General features: G+C 56.4%; 1 protein-coding gene across 1 annotated transcript in view; it reads left to right on the top strand.

Annotated features, from left to right (window-relative positions):
• Nucleotides 1–339: 339 nt before the first annotated feature.
• GRM4 (glutamate metabotropic receptor 4) overlaps nucleotides 340–19,332 on the top strand; it is a 126,373-nt gene continuing 107,380 nt past the window's right edge. The window contains exons 1-2 of the mRNA XM_038005984.2: nucleotides 340–1,384; nucleotides 12,568–13,449. Coding sequence (XP_037861912.1) covers nucleotides 12,931–13,449 — 519 coding nt within the window. The 5' untranslated portion in view covers nucleotides 340–1,384; nucleotides 12,568–12,930. The remainder of the gene's footprint in view (nucleotides 1,385–12,567; nucleotides 13,450–19,332) is intronic.

Raw genomic sequence — 19,332 nt, 5'->3', positions numbered from 1 at the left:
CCCCCTCCGGGAAGGAGGTGAGCTGGCTCTGTGGTTGGTTAAGGGAGTCTCACTGCAGCCTACCGACCAGGAGGCCACCTGTTACACTTTTGCCAACCAGTGCTGGAGGGAGACCAGCAGGTGGGGTGTTTCCCTAGCCTGGTGGGGTTCTTAGGTGGTAAGGGGGCTCTGTGGAAAGTGTCCCTCGGACAGGCTGTGAGATCTGGGGCAAATGGAATCACCTCACTGGGCCTTAGTTTCTCCCCTTGTTATACACTTGCACCAGGAACAGTGGGGTGTGCAAATGAACATGCCACATGGGGGCATACGACACGTGCGCGTGGATGTGTGAGGTTCCAGTGACGCACCAGGGTGGGAGTAGCGCGCCCCTCTGCGTCCCTGTGCTTTGCTGTACTTTTCTGGGTGTGTGTTGGGGAGGCTATGTTCCTGACCCTCCCCCTCTGGGGTGAGAAGGGGTCCCCGCCATGTCCTCGGGGTAGGCGAGCTGGCAGGCGCACTGGGAGGAGGAAGAGGGGGGCTTCCGGAAGAGGGCGCCGGTGGGGTGTGGTGGAAGGGGAGCTGCCAGCAGGGCGGGTGTGGAGGGGTGGCGGAGCGCCGCGAGAGCCCTGGCCTTCCGGAGGTGGAGGTGTGGGGTAGGGGATGGGCTCCAGGTGCTCTCTCTTTAAAAGGCCGGCGGAAGCGCCGTGAGCCTGGCCGGCACTTTCAGCGCAAACTTGCGGGGCTGGGCTCGCGCCTCCTCGGGTGCAGCAGCGGCTGTGGGTGCCGGGGCCAGCGGCTGCGGCTCCCTCACCCCCTTGCGCTTCCCGGCGCTCCCACCCTCTCCCGCAGCCTCCCCTCTCAGCGCCTTCCTCGCTCTCTCGTCTCTCGCTCTCTCTCTCGCTCGCTCTCCAGCGCGCTCTCTAGCTCGCTCTCATTTTTTTTCCTGCTGCTGTTGCCGCTGCCGCGGCGCCGCGAGGCGCCCGCACCTCGGCCGGCTGCGCTCGCTGGTCGCTCCCGCTCCGCTCCCTTCCCAGCCCGGAGCTCTCGGCCAGACTCACTCCCCTTGCCGCCTCTCCCTCTCCTTCCGGCTCGGACGCCGGGCTCCGCCGCAGCAGGAGCAGGGGTTGCCGCCGATCCCCCTCTCGCTTGCTTGCTTGCCGGAGCAGCAGCCGAACGCTGCGCGCTTGGCGGCGGCTCCGGCCGGGCGGCCGCCAGCTCATCCCTGCTGCGTCCCGGACTCCGGGCGGCTCCGCGGCGCGCTCGGTCCGCAGCGTCAGCGCCGCCCGCCGCGGCCCGGGCTCTGGGCACCGCGAGAACCGTGCCTCCGGCTGTCGCCTGCCTGCGCCCCCGGGGCAGGCGGCACGCAGCTGACCCCTCGCCGCGGCTTAAACCTTGCTGGCGCGCGGTGAGTTGTGGCCCGAGGGGGACGGACAGAGGGGACCGTGCCCTCCGGCCTCCTGGGGCGAGGGCTGCGGCGGGGACATCGGGGCTCAGGGAGGTGGCCTCCGGCGAGCTCCCGCGCTCGGAGTGCCCCGAAGAGAGCCGGCGCCCCTGGAGCCCTAGGGGCCGGAGGGCTCGGGACCTGAACTAGAGGGTCTCCCCTTGGGGCTAAGGCAGGCTTTCCGGATGCCCCTGAGGGAGGGAATGGGGCAGAGGCTTTTTTTGCGGGCCCGGTGGAAAGTACTGTCTCTGCATACAGGGGCTTCCACAGGATAGAGGGTCGTGCCAGCTTTCAGGTGGGGGCGGCGGCATTAGCGCATCCCAGTCTGCGGAGAGGCAGGACAGGCGGGGGCGCGGGGCATTATTTGCACCTCTTCCTGGCAGTCTCCCGGTGAGAGGGCACCCAGCCTCGCGCGCCTGGGCTCCTTTCTCAGGCACCGCGTCCGGCTCCCGTGCCCGCCCCAGCGCCGCCTTCGCCACCGGCCGGAGCCCGGCAACCGCTTGCCCGTGGCCTTGGCGAGTTGTGGGGCTCTCCAGGGTCTGGGGTCTCCCCGCAGCCCCAGGACTTCAGGGTCAGGCTCTTTCCGGACACTCGGGACCGTCCCTCCCCGGGACCCTGATGAACCCGCGCGTCTACGCGGCCGCCGGGCGAGCGGACCGGCCGTGGTCTCTGTGTGTGCATGTGTGTACGCGCGTGTGTGCTGGGGGTCCCCGCTCCGGGGTCGGTCTTTCCCGGCGCTCGCAGGTGGGAGCCGTCTCGTCCCCGCGCGGGGGTGGGGCCAGGAGGTGGAGGCCCCGACTGCGAGAGGCGCCCCCGCACCAGGGCGGTCTGAGGCTGTTGTGCTGAGATGGGGCAGCAGCATCGGCGGCGGCAGGGAGTCCTGAGGCCGGAACGTACGAGCGCCCCCTGCCCCTAGGCCCCGAGTGACATCCCGCCCTCAGACTTTCAGTCCCTTTTGGAGGAGGCGCCTTGCTTCTTTCTCCCCTCCTGGCCCCTGGCGCGGGAGAACACGGCCTTTCCTGACACCAACTGAGCTGCGCTTGCCTAGCTGGGTGCCCGAAGCCACGTGTCTGTCAGAGCGGTGGCTGCCCCTGTGTCAATCTGGCAGAAAGCCCGAGGTGACAAGCAGGGAGGGGCGTGTGTGTTTCCATCCTAGTCCCTCACCTTGTCCGTTATGGGGTGAGTGGGGGCCTAGGGCAGGCGGGGAGGCCAGTGCTCCCAGGGTCTCCATAGGGAGCACCCCGTCCCACACCCTACCATTCTGCAGCGCTCAGCCTCCCGCCCCGGGGCCAGCCAATGGTGGACGTGAAGAATGCCCTCATTCCCATCTCCCCACACTCCCGGGATGTGTCCTGGGCTCGCCCCACTTTCCCCTGGATCCCAGTGGGATGCTGGGCCTCAGACTGTGGGTCTGCATGCTCAGCTCCTCGAAGTCCAGAAGGGCCTCAGGGCCTTCCGACCTAAGGTAGGGGGAAGCTTCCATGAAGAGGGGAGGACTAGAGAGGCGTCTAGGCACTCCGCAGAGGCGTCTGGGCACTCCGGGGTGTGATCACAGCGCAGGTCCACAGCGCAGGGGCCTCATCCCTTCTTCTTGGCAGGCCCTGAGGACTGTTGAACCAGTCCTCGAAATGGGCCTGGCTGCGGTTGGAGCCTTGTCCCCTCTCCCACTTCCTGGAAGGCCTCACCAGCCCTTAGTCGGATCCTGTCTTTGTGGTGGGGTGGGCAGGAGACTTTGACGATGGTGCCTCCAAGCCTCTGCTCAGCCCTGGGCCGGACGTGATGTCTGCTTGTGAATTGGGTGGCCACTGTCTCATGTTCCTCCAACTTCTGTCCTTTTACACATAAGCTTTTGCCTACCTGCCAATACCTTCACAGCTGTCAGGGACAAAAATACCCTAAAAGTTATCCCCTCGCACCCCACACCTTAGCCACTTCAGGGACTACCCTTTCCAGGGGCATCTGCATTTAAGAGAGACGGGAGAGGAAGATGGCAGTGCTTAACCCAAAGGAGGGCTCTACTCTACTCATGGATTCTCAGGCATTTTCAGGAGCCAGATATATTGTGGGGGGTGGGGGGGGAGAGGGGGGCGGCATGTAGCTCCTCACTAAGCACAGGTCCTGAGCAGGCGGAGGGGAGGTGGGAGCATGTCAGGAGTTGAGCTGCTTTCTGGGCCTCAGTGGCCTTGCGTAGGCCGCTCCTCCTACCCCCCCTCCTCCCTCCTCCCCCGACCTGCGTCTGGGCGGCTTCATTCCGTTGGAGGCGTGACGTCTCTGGGAGGGAGCGCCTTGCACAGCGGCAGGCAGCCCGAGGTAGGTGAGAGAGCGAGCGAGCAAATGAGTGAGCCCGGGACTAAGCAGTGTGCTAGCCAGAAGGGTCAGAGGGCCGGGCTCAGGCCCAGAAGGGCTCTGCAGCCCCCACCCACTTCCTGAGGGGTCCACAGTCCAGTGCCAGGATGTGTGGCCACACCCATACCCACCCTGCTGCAGGGGGACAGCTGGCAGCAAAAGATGGGAGCAGAACCCACAGACTCCTGAACTGAATAATTACAGCCAATAGATGTGTCCTCTCTCCTAGACAAGTGTGGAGCCAGCAGCCTCTAATTACCACCCACCCCAAGATATCTGCCCACCCCACTGTCCTCCTCTGCTCGGCCTAGAACCCAGCTTTCCAGTGGGCAGGCCGCACTGGCAGCCTGGGCAGCTGGGCCTGCTGGCTGCTGGCTCGAAGGTTATCTCACTTCTGCTGAGTGGCGGCCGCCTTTGCCTCCTGAAGAAGGCATGCGGGGAGCCGGCATCGGAGCTCTGGCCCCTCACTGGGGCTGCAGAAGGGCTGCTGGCTGTCTTGGCAGCCTAACAGGGCTTGCACTGGTGGGCAGTGGGCCTGGAGCAGTGGACACCAGCTCTCTGTCACTCCCACTCAGCCTGATGGCTCCTGGAAAGAACGGAGAGGGCTCATTTCCTTAAGTGTCACCTCTGCCCTAATTAGCAGGGGATTATAAAAAATTAAGTTAGAGGGTTTGCTGCCTTTGGTCCTTGTAGAGTGCAGTCTGCTTTTTCTGGGTCCTATGAGCCGTCTATGTCTGTCCTCTCTCTGTGTACCGTCTCTGGCCTCCCTCTCCCTACTGCCTCCCAGATGAACCTGATGCTGGTAGCTCCTCCTTCACAACCAATTCCTTCTCCCTGCCTGCCCTGGGGGCTTCTGCCTCAGTTTCCACTTCTCCCCTCCACCTGGCTTGCCTTGCCTGAGCCTGCTTCTGGAAGGGAGGCATGTCAATGGAACTTGCTTAGAAGAGATGTAGCCTGCTAGCCAGCAGCCACCCCACCCCACCTCCTCACCTGCAGGCCTGAGAGACTGTTCCAGTCTGTCCATGTTTCTCTTGGCTCCCTGGAAAAACGAGCATCACAAGGATAGTAAAAATCACCCCTTAAATTAAAGCTGATGACTCCCGTCGAAATGTTTTATTATTAACCTCACCATTTAGCAATCTCGTGGCAGCAGTGAGGCATAAATATATGTGTACACACGTATATTAAATAAATTGGGGAACGTAGTGCATAATGACATTATCTGGACCCCATTCAATTAAGGTAGATATTATCTGTGGTAATTGGGAAATGCCAGCCCATGCCATTTGGGGCCAAGCCACGCTGACAGGCAGGCCGTGGTGTCTAGTTAAGGCTCTCAGTTCTCCCGAGAAGGCACTGGCTGCCCATTGGCTGTGATGACAGTGAGTCCCAGGAGAGCTCGGGCAGCTGCTCTCCCTGGGCTGGGCCACCAGCATGGGAATCAGGAGGTCTGTGTTCCACCCAGTCCTTCACACTCGGCCCTCCCAGCCACCCCTCTGTTCCTTAGGGTGACACAGGCTAGCCCTTGGATCTGTTTCCTGGTTGGGGGCATGACTTCTAGTAAAAACTCTGTCATTGCCACAGGGTTATTTTTAGGTTTAAATATAGAAATAAATATTGGAGACTCGACCTGATTCCTGAGCTTGTGGAGGGTGATTGCTTCTCAGGTGCCACTCACTGCCCCTTTTCAGTGCCTGACCTCGGTTCAGCTGAGGGATGGAAGTCTCCCCACCAACCACAGTTATGTTCTTGCAGTGCAGTTTGGATGTTGATTGGGCTAAGCCAGTGACCCCAGCTTTCCAGGGCAGTGCTGGGTTGTTGAGGGGACAGGAAGAGGGAGGAGAGAGGAAGAAGCAGTATCAGTGGCAAAGCTCACAATAGTAACAGCTGCAAACAAAGACACTTGCCCACTTGGGTCTTATGCTGGAAAACTGGAGACGGTGGCATGTAGGGATGGGGAGGAGGGGCCTGGGGGTCTGTATGGTTGGGGCCTACTGGGTGGAGGAGATCCAGGCAAGCATGAGCCTGGTGGCTGGTCCCCTGGCTCTGGGAGAGGAGGAAGGTCAGGGTGGGGCATTGTCTAGGCTGAGCAGGGGGACCCAAGGGCTGATGAGATGTGCTTGCCTTGTCGGTGGGACTTGCTGCTGTGAGCTGCTGTGGCCTTTCCAGGTGGCTGTCCTTCTAGGTCTCAGGTTTCTCTGGTGATGAGTCCCTGCCTGTGCTGTGCTCAAACCCTGCCGTGGCCCCTCATTTCCCTATCCACACTGTGGTCCATAAGGCACCTGTTGATCTTGTGTTCCGGACCCTCTCTGACATCGCATCAACCCTCTCCCCACTGCTCCCTGGTCATGTTGGCCTCCTTGCTCATCCTCGAACATCAGGTGCCCGGCCTGTGCCCACCTCAGGGCCTTTGCACTTGCTGTTCTTTCTCTTTGGAATCCTCTTCTCCCAGATGTTCACATGGCTCATGCCTTTACTGCTTTTACTCTAGGATCAAATGCCATCTCCTCAGAGAAGCCTTCCCTGATTTTTCTTTTCTAAAAAAAATCTTCTGGGTCATTCATTCCCTGTCCCCTTACCTGCCTTATTTTTTGTCATATCCCCTGATCTCCTGAAGTTCCAGCTGTCTATGTGTTCATGTATTTGTTGTCTGTCCTGTGCCCACCCACTTTGGGACGTGCGCTCCACAGGGCAGGCATTTGTGTCTGTTTCACTCCCAGTGTTTCCCCGGTGCCCACCCAGAGCAGGGCCTGGCGCATAGTGGGTGCTCAGAGCACCTTTGAATGTCACCCTGAGGGACTGAATGGCTGTGGCAGAGGGGACTGTCTTCTGTGCTTGAGCACACAACAGAGTTGTGAGAATTCAGTGCTAGGTCCGAGTGCCACTCTGGACTGGGCACACTGCTGCAGATCCCCTGTCCTGGGCTCTGCTCTGGGCAGGGACCTGGCTTTGCCCGGTCACTTACTGAGCCTTTCCTGTGTTCTGAATCTTGGACTGGGCATGGGGGACATAGAGATGAGGGCAGTGCTGTCCATGCAGGCCTTTAATGTGCTCCCAGCCTCGTCACTGTTAACACGAGAGAGGTTCTGTGTTGTGTCATTAACTGCGGAGGAAGGAGATAACAAGAATTGTAATAATCAGGTCAGGCTTCCTGGAGGAGGAAGGATCTCAGCTGCTTCTTGAAGGGAGAGCTTCACAGAGAGGAGGCTGGAGGGAATCCTAGGGAGAATGCAGGGGCAATGGATTGAAAGTTTTCTGTGTCAAGTTTACACTGGCATCAGGCAAAAGAATTACTCCCTCCTTCCTCCCTCCCTGCTCTCCTCTGGGGCATTCCACCCCATGCCCATCACAGAGACAGTCGCCTCTGAATCAGGGCCGTGTTGTTTTGGCAGAACAGGGAGGGGGCAGCTTGTGGAGTGGGGTCTGGGGTTTCTGGCATCAGGAGGCTTCCTGGTTCAGGCTGGTGAGCTGGAGCAGCTCAGCGGGGAGGGAAAGGGAAGAGGATTGGGGCTAGACCCCCACTGTGCCCTTCTTGCTCTTAGCTCTTAGCACGTGGCTGTGGCCATTCTGGCTGACTGCCTGGGAGCAGGGCTTCTCTTTAGGCAGAATAAAGCCCCAGCTGGCCTTGGGTGGGTTGAAGGTTCCAAGATGTCTTCTCATAGCTCAATCAGTCCTTAGTTTCCCTGCCTGAAACTATGCCTCACATTCCACTATTAGAATCATTCCTATGGGTTAAAGAATTGCTTATGGAAGGGGCCTTAAACACAGAAATAGATTACTTGAACGAGAGGCCCAGGAATCATTTGGTTCACATCACATCATTCATTCACTTCCACGAAGCCTGCTGGGGATGCCAGGCTTTGTGCAGGGCTGGGCTGCAGAGGTCAGCACAAAGAGGGCTGCGCTGCTAGGATTTGAAGCACTAACTGGTTATCCCCCTACCCCGTGTCCTGGGAGTCGTACAGTGTGGCTGGCAGGGGTGGCACAGTTCTGACAGTTCTGACGACTGATTCCTGTCCTGTCCTACAAACCACACCTCTGCCCAGCCAGTGGGAGCCCAGAGGAATGGCAGAGGGGTCACAGAGGTGAGGGGAGGGGAGAGACCTCCAGTTCTCCCTCATTTCCCCTTTGGGACAGTGGCGCTGCCATCCCCCTTCTGGGAGATGCGGTATGTGGGCGATGAGGCATCTAAACAGCTTGGGAATTGAAACCAGACTCCACACAGCCGTTCACAATTCTCAGCACTCCTGAGCACCTGGGCTGGGTGGGCCCTGCAGAGGCAAAGGTGAATGGAGATGAAGGAAGTGCGGGTGGGAACACAGAGAAGGTTGGGAGCTGAGAGGAACGTGGGAGGGAGCTCTTGGCCTGGCTCTTTTTGCTGAACCCCAAGGGGCTCGGGCCTGAATCCCCAAGCCCCTTTCCTATGGGAGCTGACCCTCAGAGGGCCAAGAGCAGGAGCCAGGGGCCCTGGCAGTGACCCTGACCCTGGGGAGCAAAGGACAAGGTTGTTCCCTCTATTTGTCCTTTATTCTGGTGTTTGGGTTTTATTCTGTTTTCTTAATTTTGGAAGAATAAAAGGAAACTCAGTGAAAAATAATTGGGGGTTTGGTAAATCACAGCAGTTGTCTTCGGATCTGGTTGTTGTTTTGTGGTTTGTAGTTCTTTCTGGCTTGGGCCCTGGATGCAGGGGGAAGGATTGAAGTTGGAAAAGCACGAAGGTCCTGCTTGTCAATATTATACTAAGAAGTGGGCTGGGCAAAGTGGCTGACACCTGTATTTCCAGTACTTTGGGAGGCTGAGGCTGGAGGATTGCTTGAGCTCAGGAGTGCGAGACCAGCCTGGGCAAGCAACATAGTGAGATGTCATCTCTGCAAAAAAAAAAAAAAAAGAAAAAAAAGAAAAAATTACCAGGGCATGATGGTGCATTCCTGTAGCCCCAGCTACTCAGGAGGCTGAGGTGGGAGGATCGCTTGAGCCTGAGAGGTCGAGGTTGCAGTGAGCCATGTTTGCACCACTACACTCCAGCCTAGGCAACAGAGTGAGACCCTGTCTCAAAAAAAAATGGGGGCGGGGACTTAGAAGTGGCCACAAGGCAGGTTCCTGGAGTCCCTGCACAAAAGACCTAGATATCAGAGAGGTCCCAGTTGGGATGTGTGGGGACTCCCCCCATCCCCCTTACTCTGACTGTTGGTGGGGGAAAGGGATAGCCTGCAGCTGTCCCCAACCAGCTCCCCTCACATCCCCATTCACTGGAAAGAATGTTCTGGAAAACACTGTTGGCCTGAGAAATATTGCTGTGTGGAGGTGACCCAGTCGCTCTCATCCCTGCCCCTTAGGGCTCTCATTCCTCCATGCCTGGCTCTGTGGTCCCCTGGAGCCAAGGAACCTAGCGGAGCCAGAGAAGAGGAGAGGGACTGGGAGAGGGTAGTGGGGAAGGGAGAGGGAAAGGAAAGGGGAAAGAGGCCTGTCTAGGGGTGGGGCCCACACTGGCTTGGACTCACAGTCATCCCTGCAATTTTACCTGGGGAAGGATGCCCCTAATTGACCCCGGCTTGAGCTCTCCTGGCTATTTTGGAATTGGCGGGGGAGTGTCTGAAAACTGGGCAAAGGACTTTAAAGAAGGACCCCTTCTATGTGCCCCCAGCTCCCGCCTCTGCAGAAGGAAGCAGGCCCTGCTGGGGAAGGGAGCATCCGCCTGGCCCCCACCCCAACCCCACCCCACCACACCCAGCCTCTGCTCTCAGTGGCTTCTTTCACTCATGGGGTATTTTTACTTTTCCCTTGTTCCTGTTACATGATCAAAGGAGGGAGGGGAAGCTAAAAGAGGCAGTGGCTTGCCCAGTTCTCTGGAGAAGCTCAGAAAAGGCAGGCCTGGTGGGACTGAGGGGTGGACAGGGACCTGTGGGCAGGGGCTGGGACCCAGTCCTGTGGGAGGGAGGTCTCGCAGGGGATCTGACCAGCCTGGGGCTCCAGGCTCTTGATTCTAGTCTGCGGGTGTTTGCCTTTCTCCTCTTGGAGGCCTCCTTCCCCCATGGCGTCTGCCCTTCCCCGTGTGTATATATATATGTGTGTGTGTGTGTGTGTGTGTGCGTGCGTGCACGCACGCGCGTGTGCGCACGTACTGCTCAGCCCAGACGTGCTCTGGCCTCAAGGAGAAGCCTGTGTGAGCCCTCACAAAGGATCTGGAAGCCTGAGCAGGGCCTGACTGTCAAAAGCTGCTGTGTACTGGTCTCCCAGCCTGAATCTGCCCTGCTGTAGCCCTGGCACACAGCCTGTCATGATGCCAAAAATCCCTCCGTTTGAAATTCATGGAAACCGATCATAAACTCACAGGACGTTAGAACTGGCAAGGCCTGAGAGATCCTCTGGGCCAGCACAGAAGAGCAGCCAGGGGCACAGGCAGCCTGCACAAGCTCTGTGCCCCTGGCTAGATGTCGCTTAAGCACTTGGTGCCTTGCCTTCCTCATCTGTGAGATAGGGATAAAAATACCATGTAGCTCATAGGGATGTGGGGATTACATGAGAAAATGTAGGTAAAGCACTTAGAACAGTGCTTGGCACATGGCAGTGGTTATCATTTGCTGTGATTTCTCCACAGGACACCATCGGCATTTGGACAGGATGGTGTTTAACTGTGCGGGCTCTCCCACCCACAGCTGGCCAGTTAGCATCTGTGCCCCCTGCCTGCACACAGGCTAGTAGCTGACTCCCCCCCATCATTGCAGCAACTGAAAATATGTCAGCAGGGACAGTATGGCCCCCAGATTGGATTCTACTCCAACGCACCCATTTTACAGATTTTCCTGAGAGTTAGCAGGGATGCGCCTTATCTCTAGCTACTGCAGCAGGACCGTAAGATTCATCTATGGCTTTTCTGGTTTCTATCTTCTGAATTACCTGGTACTGGCATTAGCAACTCATACCCCACCTCCTTTCGCTCTCCATAGCCATCTAGGACAGACATCTGGTAAACTCATTCACAGGAAGGCATGGGTGATGATGAAAGCTCCATACAGGTGCAGCTCCCCACTTTGTATTTTAATGGCTCCTAAGCCTTCCCCAAAGCACTGGCCTTGGCCCCCAGTCCTAGGTCCCCAGCTCCTGGCTCCAGGGGAGAGGGTGGTATTGTGAAACTTTCTTCAGCTTTGCTGGGGCTTCCCAGTGTGGCTGACGTGGCTTCCAGTCCTGGATGCATCTTGGTTCACTGTGTGACTCTGGGAGAATTATGTGATACCTCTGGGCTCCTGGTTCACCTGCAGCATGGGGCCAGGGAGAATTAGTAGCCATATTCTTGGTTTCCGAGGAGGTAATGTGAAGGGAGCATTTTGAGGAAGGGGTAAAATGTGAAATGAGGGTCTAGAAGGCTGGAGAAGCTCAAGAGCTGAGGCTGGACTCTGGGGGCACTGCAGCTTCCTTCCCTCCCCTTGGCCCAGAACTGGAGCAGTCAGGGCCTCTGTAGGGGGAATGACAGGTGGGGGAGGGATGACCCTGAGACCACTGCTTGGTCTTGATGGAGGGACCACATCTCTGGGGAAGCCTCTCAATCCCAACACAAGCTCCTCTTCCAACTGCTTGGGGAAACTGAGGCACAGAATGGACAAGTGACTTGCTGGTTTTCATTTGCCAAACCCCTGGGGAAGGGGGCCTTGGATTTGGCCCCCAGCCAAGCCCTGACTCAGCTTCCATCTCTTCTCCCTGTGGCCTCCGAAGTGGTGGGGAGGGAGGTTGCTGGCTTTGAATGGGGAGGCTGGGGTGAGGGAAGGAACCCCCAGGGGAAATTAGCCCAAATTAGCAGTGAGAATGAGGAAGGGCTGGTGTTCTCTCCTCCACCCTTGCAGATAAATATTTAATCACAACAACAATAATAATGATGATGATCTTAATAATGTGCAGTAGCTCAGGCCGTAACCCGAGCCCCGCTCTCAGAGGGAGGAAGTGGGGTGGGGAGAAAGAGCAGTGGAGAAATGGAGAGATGAAGAAAGTCAGGAGAGGGAGGGAGAGAGGGAGGGAGGGAGGACGTGCAAGCTGAGTGGAGGCCTGCTCCTCATGCAGGGGCTGCTGGCTTTCCCCTGCTCTGCCTGGGGATGCTGTGTAGCTGGGGTGGAGGCAGGAGAGTGCAGGGTTCACCTTGCACTCCCTGATTCAAGATGAAAATCCAGAAGCCCCACAGCCTCAGCTCTTCCCTGGTCTTCCCTTGGCCCAGCCTACACCACTACATTCCAGGATGATTTCTTGAGGGGGCCTTATTTGCGTTCCTGGGTCTCTGAGTCCCTGAAGAGCCAAAGTGCCTTGGGTTCCAGAGCTGAGAGCAGGGAAGCTGGGCTGCAGTAGGCATTGTCCAAGCTTTATCTGAGCTTGTAATTAAGCTGCACACTCCCTGTGTGACTCAGGCAAAATGCTCTCCTGCTCTGGACCTCAGTTTCCTCATCTTTGTAATGAGATTGGGCCCATAGGACCTGTTTCTTGCTCTCCTTCATGTGGGTGTGTTGAGGAAGGCCCCTCTTCCTCCCAAGCCAGTTCGAGGCTATTCCTGGGGACTGTGCTCTCTGATGCCCGGGCTACTGATGGCAGTGGGTACAGGCCTTAGGAAGCTTCAAACATGACCTAATTTCTGCCCTACACTCTCCCATGTAAGCCAGAGTTGAGCAACGGCGGAGAGGAAAAAAGTTCAGGAGATTTATGGAGTCTTTGGCGATAACCTCTAGCATTTCCTTCTCTCAGGCTCCTAATGAGAGATGAGACTAGCTAATGTCTTCTTTGGGCTTCTGTTTGATACTCTGTCTCTCTTTTCCCCTTCTAAGGTTGGTAGGAGGAGAGGATTGGAGCTGTTTTCTCCTTGATGCCAAGATACGCCAAGCTAGGAGCACTCTGCCCTTTCCACAGTCATCCACCGAGAACAGGCCTGCGGGACGGGACAAGGATCAGAGCCTTCCTGCAACCCCGGCCACTGTCTGCTGTCTGTGGGCCTGGACTGTGTGGGCAACTGTGCTTGGCCCGAGTGACAAGGAGGTGGGAGAGGGTAGCAGCATGGGCTATGTGGTTGGCTGCCCTCAGTCCTCCTGCTGCTGAAGCTGCCCTGCCCATGCCCACCCAGGCCGTGGGGCCAGGGGCCTGCCAGGGCTAGGAGTGGGCCTGCCATTCATGGGTCTCTAGGGATTTCCGAGATGCCTGGGAAGAGAGGCTTGGGCTGGTGGTGGGCCCGGCTGCCCCTTTGCCTGCTCCTCAGCCTTTATGGTCCCTGGATGCCTTCCTCCCTGGGGAAGCCCAAAGGCCACCCTCACATGAATTCCATCCGCATAGATGGGGACATCACACTGGGAGGCCTGTTCCCGGTGCATGGCCGGGGCTCAGAGGGCAAGGCCTGTGGAGAACTTAAGAAGGAAAAGGGCATCCACCGACTGGAGGCCATGCTCTTCGCCCTGGATCGCATTAACAATGACCCGGACCTGCTGCCCAACATCACGCTGGGCGCCCGCATTCTGGACACCTGCTCCAGGGACACCCATGCCCTCGAGCAGTCACTGACCTTTGTGCAGGCGCTCATCGAGAAGGATGGCACGGAGGTCCGCTGTGGCAGTGGCGGCCCACCCATCATCACCAAGCCTGAACGCGTGGTGGGTGTCATCGGTGCTTCAGGGAGCTCGGTTTCCATCATGGTGGCCAACATCCTTCGCCTCTTCAAGGTCAGTGCCTTGGTTGGTCCCCTGAGGTGCTCTTCCCCCAGCGGTCTCTGCCCGCCACACCCCAGGGTGCCAGGCCTGGCCGACCAGCCCCTTTTTCCTCCTCTTTTCCTCACTCCAAGGGACAGTTTTTTCCTCAGAGCAGTATCTGAGAATTTGGGGCAGCTCTTCCTGGTTTCAGTATGTTGTCTTGTGGTCTTAGCGTAGGCACAGCAGAGTGAAAGGCATCGGGACCCAGCCTTGTGGCGCTGACCGAGGTGCTGAAACAGCACCTGCCGCTGGAGGCTTGGTGAGCAACTCCATTCCTCTCCAGGGAATTCTGCACCAGGAGGGAAAAGGATGTTCTGGAGAACAACAGAAGGGAGGAGGAGATAGGTATACAGACAGATAAAAAGATAGGCAGGTGGATAGACAGAAAGGCAGACAGACAGATAAGAAGAATGGAATTGTGAATGCTGGAGATTGCCAGGGAGAAAAAGCAAGACTTTTGTTTTAACATTGTTTTCATATAATTGCAATTCCCAAGAAAGATATGTTTTTCTTCTGGATAGTTGAGGAAGCCCCCTGTGGCCCTCCTGTCCCACCCGAGATTATGGTTGGAGAATGTGTCCTCATTTTTTGGATGGGGTGTGGGGCTGCTGAGCCTGCAGAGAATGCAGATGAGGATGGGAAAACTGAGGCCTGAGAGAGTAGGCGGTCTCTGTTTCTGGTGCCCTGGGCCCTGAACCAAGCTTCCCTCTGTGATTTCTTTCCTTCTGCCCTTCTTCCCTGCACACCTTTCTCCCTTTCCTTCTGGAATCCCTCCCAGCCCCCTCCTCGCCGCCTCCTTTCCTCTCTTCCTGGGGCAAGAGCTGCTGATTTGCAATTCAATTGGAGCCAAGTGCTTCGCTAAGCTGCTAAAACAACTGAAAGCTACCGGGTAGAGAGAAAAACATTACAAGCATTTTACCAATAATTATGTGCCCGTTTCTCTCTTGGAGCCTGCCTTGTTTGCTCTGTGTGTGTGTGTGTGTGTGTGTGTGTTTGTGCATGTTTGTGTGTGTGGGGAGTGGAGGAGAGAATGGGGAGAGGGAAGAGGAAGGGACACAGTGGAAGCTGCTTGGTCCCTCCCTCACCCTGGTGTCAGATTTTTGGCCTCTGGAGTTGACCTTTGTCTCCCTAAAGTCTCCAGGGCTAGGAAGTAGACTGAGATAGGCTGTTTTGCACCAGGCACGGTGGGGAGAGCTGAAGCCGGAACTGTTTCTAGAAGCCATTGGCCCACTTCCCATGATGCATCAGGATTTGGGGGCATGTCTGGGGGCCCAGGTAGAAGTGGAGATGAAGGGAGAGGACGGTCCCAGTGTTGGGGTAGGGGTGAGGAAGCTTGTGGGTGGCAAAGGGAGGAGGCCAGAGTTGTGCTGCCACGTGTCTGGGTGGGGCAGGACTTTTGCCGTTGGCTGCTCTGGGGCTGAAGAACACGTGTGCCCCTACCTGTGTATGCAGCCATGTCTCTGGTATGCTCTGCGGGCCTCAAATATAAGGCTTTTCCTGGAGTATTGGTTTTACTTGATGAGTTGGATGAAAACACAATTTTTATTTTAAAACAAATGGATGCATTATGAAGACGGCAAAATTTGTACATGGTTTTATTTTCTTTTTGTGATCAGTGGTTGAACATGGATGTACGTAGTTTGAAGATGAAGCAGGAAACTTGAAAGCATTTCTGCCCTCACGATAGGCAGCTGGAACAATCCCTGGGGGCTATGTTGCTCTGATAATCTTTCAGAGTTCTTTGGCAGGATGGTTCGGGAATGGTAGCCTGGTTCAGTCCTCCCACCGCACCCAGTTTTGCAGTGGGGACTGGACACAAGAGGAGAGGAGGAGCTGGCTAGGCTGTCCCAGGCCAGGGCCTAGTGATGGCTCAGGCCACATGAGTCATCATTTCAGCCCGCCTGGCTCTGGCCTAGGAGCTGAGGCAGTCTGGGCCATCCAGCAGAGGGGACAAACCCTTGGACTCCTCCTTGTCAGCCTGGCAGGGTGGGGCACAGATCCCCAGCCTCCAGGAAGGTCACCCCACAAGTGAGGCTGCTGTATTCTCTTTATCTGAGCTTGTAATTAAACTCCTTTAGTGACTCTGGGTCTTTTAGAAAGATGGTAAAACAGCCTGGTCCAGCCCTTGAACCTGTGACATTGGTGAGGATCCCTTCCCCTGTTTTTCAGAGCGGAGTGAGTGCCTACTTTACAGGGAGGCAGAGAGGCCATAGGAGCTGAGAGTGCCCCGTCACTTGGTTACATGGTGAAGGCTCAAGGAATGGTCACTCAGAGTTGGGTCTTAAGGTGTGTTCTTGGGAACATAGATATTTTGAGATGAGACGCTCAGTGCCCCAGACAGGGGAGTGGGCTGCAGCTGCTATGCTAACCTCTCCCAGGAGGGGGAAGGGCCAGGGTGGGGTTAGGGGCCTGGGGTGAAGAGCCTTACCATCCTGGGGGTTCATGGTGTCCCCTGTCTGGCCACAGAGGAGCATGGTGCAGTCTCAGTTTGGTCTGTGCCTCCTCAGAACACAGGATGGAGTGGTTGGAGCAGGGGTCAGGAGCCCCCCAGGCTGCACAGAGAGCAAGGCAGGACCGGGAGGTAGAGACCTGGGGAGTGGAGAAGAAAGCAGGACATGGGGGCAGAGCTGGACAAGGAAAGGGAGGGGCGGCGGTGGGGGGGAAGCCAGCCGGCTGTGGCCTGCATTCCCTCGGTCCCTTTTAACAGCCTTAATGTTCCAGGCTGGCGACAAGAGGCCTCCTCAATAATTAAACTGATAGAAACAAGAGGCTGGGTGAGAAACTTAAAAGCCATTTACAGAAGCAAAAAGATTGAACTTTGGGGAGGGAGGTTGGGAGCAGGAGCCTCAGGAAAGAGAGGGTGAGGGAGGGATGCCTTGGGGGAGGGGACCTGCGCCCACCACCAGGTGTCCATGTCAAAGGGCACCACTGCAGCCCCTGTCCTGCTCCCCTGATGATGGGTTAATGTGGCCTGCTGGGAACTTGGCACCAGAGGCTGTGATGACAGCTTTCCTTCCTGCAAGAGGTGGACTTCCGGTGCTTGGTTCAGAGGGGGTGATTTCCTGCATGGAGAATGCGAATGGGGTGCAGTCAGGGTCAGGATGTGAGCAAAACTCACAAGCCTCAGAGCTGGAAGGGGCCAACCTCTTGCTCTACAGATATGGAGGCTGAACCCCGATAAAATGACAGGGCAGGGCTCAAAGCCAGGTCCCCTCTCCCAGGCCTGACTCCTGGGAGACTGCCTGCTCAAATTAGCTGAGTCAGAAGTGGGACTTGAACAGGTCTCTGTTGGGGACCAGAAGGCCTGACTCTGGGAATTCATAGGTCTGACAGCTTCTATCCCTAACTTCCCTGCTCCCACCCCTTCCTTCATTTGCAATTTGTCCCATTCTTTCAGGACAGGGGTGCTGACGGGTGTGAAGAATACCTTTGGGTGGGCCCCCAAGCCCAGTAGTTATAGCCTGTACAATGCACTGTTCGGGGCCCAGCCCAGGTTCAGGCCTGGGTTTGAATCCCTGATCCACTAGTCACCTCACCTCCACTTACCATGTCAGTTATTTACACCATAGTGTGAATGAGCCCATAAGACCTTTTCGTGGCTGGCGCGGTGGCTCACACGTGTAATCCTAGTACGTTGGGAGGCTGAGGAGGGTGAATCATCTGAGGTCAGGAGTTTGAGACCAGCCTGGAAACATGGTGAAACCCCGTCTCTACTCAAAATACAAAAATTAGCCAGGTGTGGTGGCATGCACCTGTAATCCCAGCTACTCGGGAGACTGAGGCAGGAGAATCACTTGAGCCTGGGAGGTGGAGGTTACAGTGAGCCGAGATCGTGCCACTGCACTCCAGCCTGGGTCACAGAGTGAGACTCCGTCACAAAAAAAAAAAAAAAAAAAAAAAAAAAGAATCCTTTTCCTGAGAAGTCATTGTTGGGGGGAGGAGGAGCAGACTGGAGACACCCCCAGAGGGAAGCAGTTTCCAAGTTCTGTACCTGTAAGAGCTCAGAGGGATCCAGAAATAATTTCTTTGAGTCTTTTATTCATTTTGCAGTGGAAAAGCTAAGGCTTGGAGAAGGGGGCGCTGCACAGCATGGGGGTAAGCATTTGGACTCTGGAGCCAGGCAGCCTGAGGCCTGACTACCCTGGCAAACTGGTTAACCCTTCTCTGCCTCAGTTTCCTCATTTGTAAAATAGGGATGATAATGGTGCCAGCCTCATAGGACAGCATGAGGATGAAGAATTAAGGTCCAGCTAGGTGTGGTGGCTTATGCCTGTAATTCCAGCACTTTGGGAGGCTAAGATGGGCAGATCACCTGAGGTCAGGAGTTCGAGACCAGCCTGGCCAACATGGTGAAATCCTGTGTCTACTAAAAATACAGTAATTAGCTGGGCGTCATGGCAGTTACCTGTAGTCCCAGCTACTTGGGAGGCTGAGGCAGATGAATCGCTTGAACACGGGAGGCAGAGGTTGTAGTCAGTGAGATTGCACCATTGCATTCCAGCCTAGGTGACAAGAGCGAAACTCAGTTTAAAAAAAAAAAAAAGAGTTAAGGTCCAAGAAGGCCTAGCATGGTGCCTGGCACACAGTCAGCCCACAGGAAATGTCACAGCACAGCTTGTAGCTGGGCCTGAAGTCAGCATGAGGGACTCCGCTGATGCGGAAGAGGATGGAGTGGGCAGGCAGCGCCAGACGGTGACCTTTAAGGCTGATCCCGGAGAGTTTCCCACCATCTGCTGGGCCTCTGTGTCTTCCTGCCACGAGCGCAGCACTCAGCGTTGAGACTGAGCAGACAACTTCGGGTCATGAGAATTTCTTGCTATCACGAAATGGGGCGTGGGGAGGGGGAGCAGAGGTGGCCTCTGTGTGCCACCCCCAGCCTGGCGGTGTGAGTTCCCTAGTCCCATGTCGGGCTGCACGTGCCCTCTAGGCTCTTGGCTGCTCTTGAGCCGGGACTATGGGTGTGGCCCTGGGGGAACACTGGCTTAGATCCCACAGGATGTTCTGTCGAGGACGTGGCTTCGTGTCTTTGTGTGTTTTCACTACACAACCAGGAGGAACTCTAGAGAGAGCCCACCCACCCTACTGCAGCCTGCCCATCTTGACCAGGCCAAGGAACCTGGAGGCAGTTTTGACCACCGTGTTTCTGTTTGTCAGCTCACCCTGCAGGCTGCACTTTCAGAACTTGTCCTGGACATGACAACTCCTCATGGCCTCCACCCCCATAGTCTCTTACCCAGCCCATTACAGAAGCCCAGTCTTTCCTCTCCCTGCCTCCAAATGGCCTCTCCACAGCCAAACCTTCACTCAGCAGCCAGAGAGATCTTTCTAAAACCCAGATGGAATCCACTCAACCCTCTGCTTAAACCTTTTATTGGCTTCCTGTTGCTCTTCGATTAAAATGTGAACTCCTTTCCTGTCTGAGAGGCCCTGTGCTACCTGATGCCCCTGATGTCCCTTTGTCTCTCCGGGCACTGTCCACACCAGTCATACTGTTTTCTTTATGCTCCTTGAAGACACCACGTTATTTTCCAACCACAGGGCCTTTACACCTGCTTGCCTCGCTGTCTGGAGTCTTCTCCTCCTACTCTTTGAAACCGGATCTTTCTCATTCGGCCTTGAGCTTAAATGGCTTATCTTCAGAGAAGCTCCCCGGCCCCTGGCTATTCTGTCTCTTTCCCTGTTCTTTTCCTTGATGGCGCTCATCACAGTCGTGGTCATGAACACATTTGTTTTCCTTTTTGCTATTGGCGTCCCCTTTAGCCCAGGGGTTAGCAAACGATAGACCAGGAGCCAAATCTGGCCCGGTTTTTTACAGTTCATGAGCTAAAAAAGGCCTTTATGTTTTAAAGGGTTGAA

This window comes from Chlorocebus sabaeus, chromosome 17, assembly GCF_047675955.1.
Source record: "Chlorocebus sabaeus isolate Y175 chromosome 17, mChlSab1.0.hap1, whole genome shotgun sequence".
Classification (NCBI taxonomy): Eukaryota; Metazoa; Chordata; class Mammalia; order Primates; family Cercopithecidae; genus Chlorocebus; species Chlorocebus sabaeus.
Note: the sequence above shows the minus strand (reverse complement) of the source record. Positions and strands in the feature narration are given on the sequence as shown.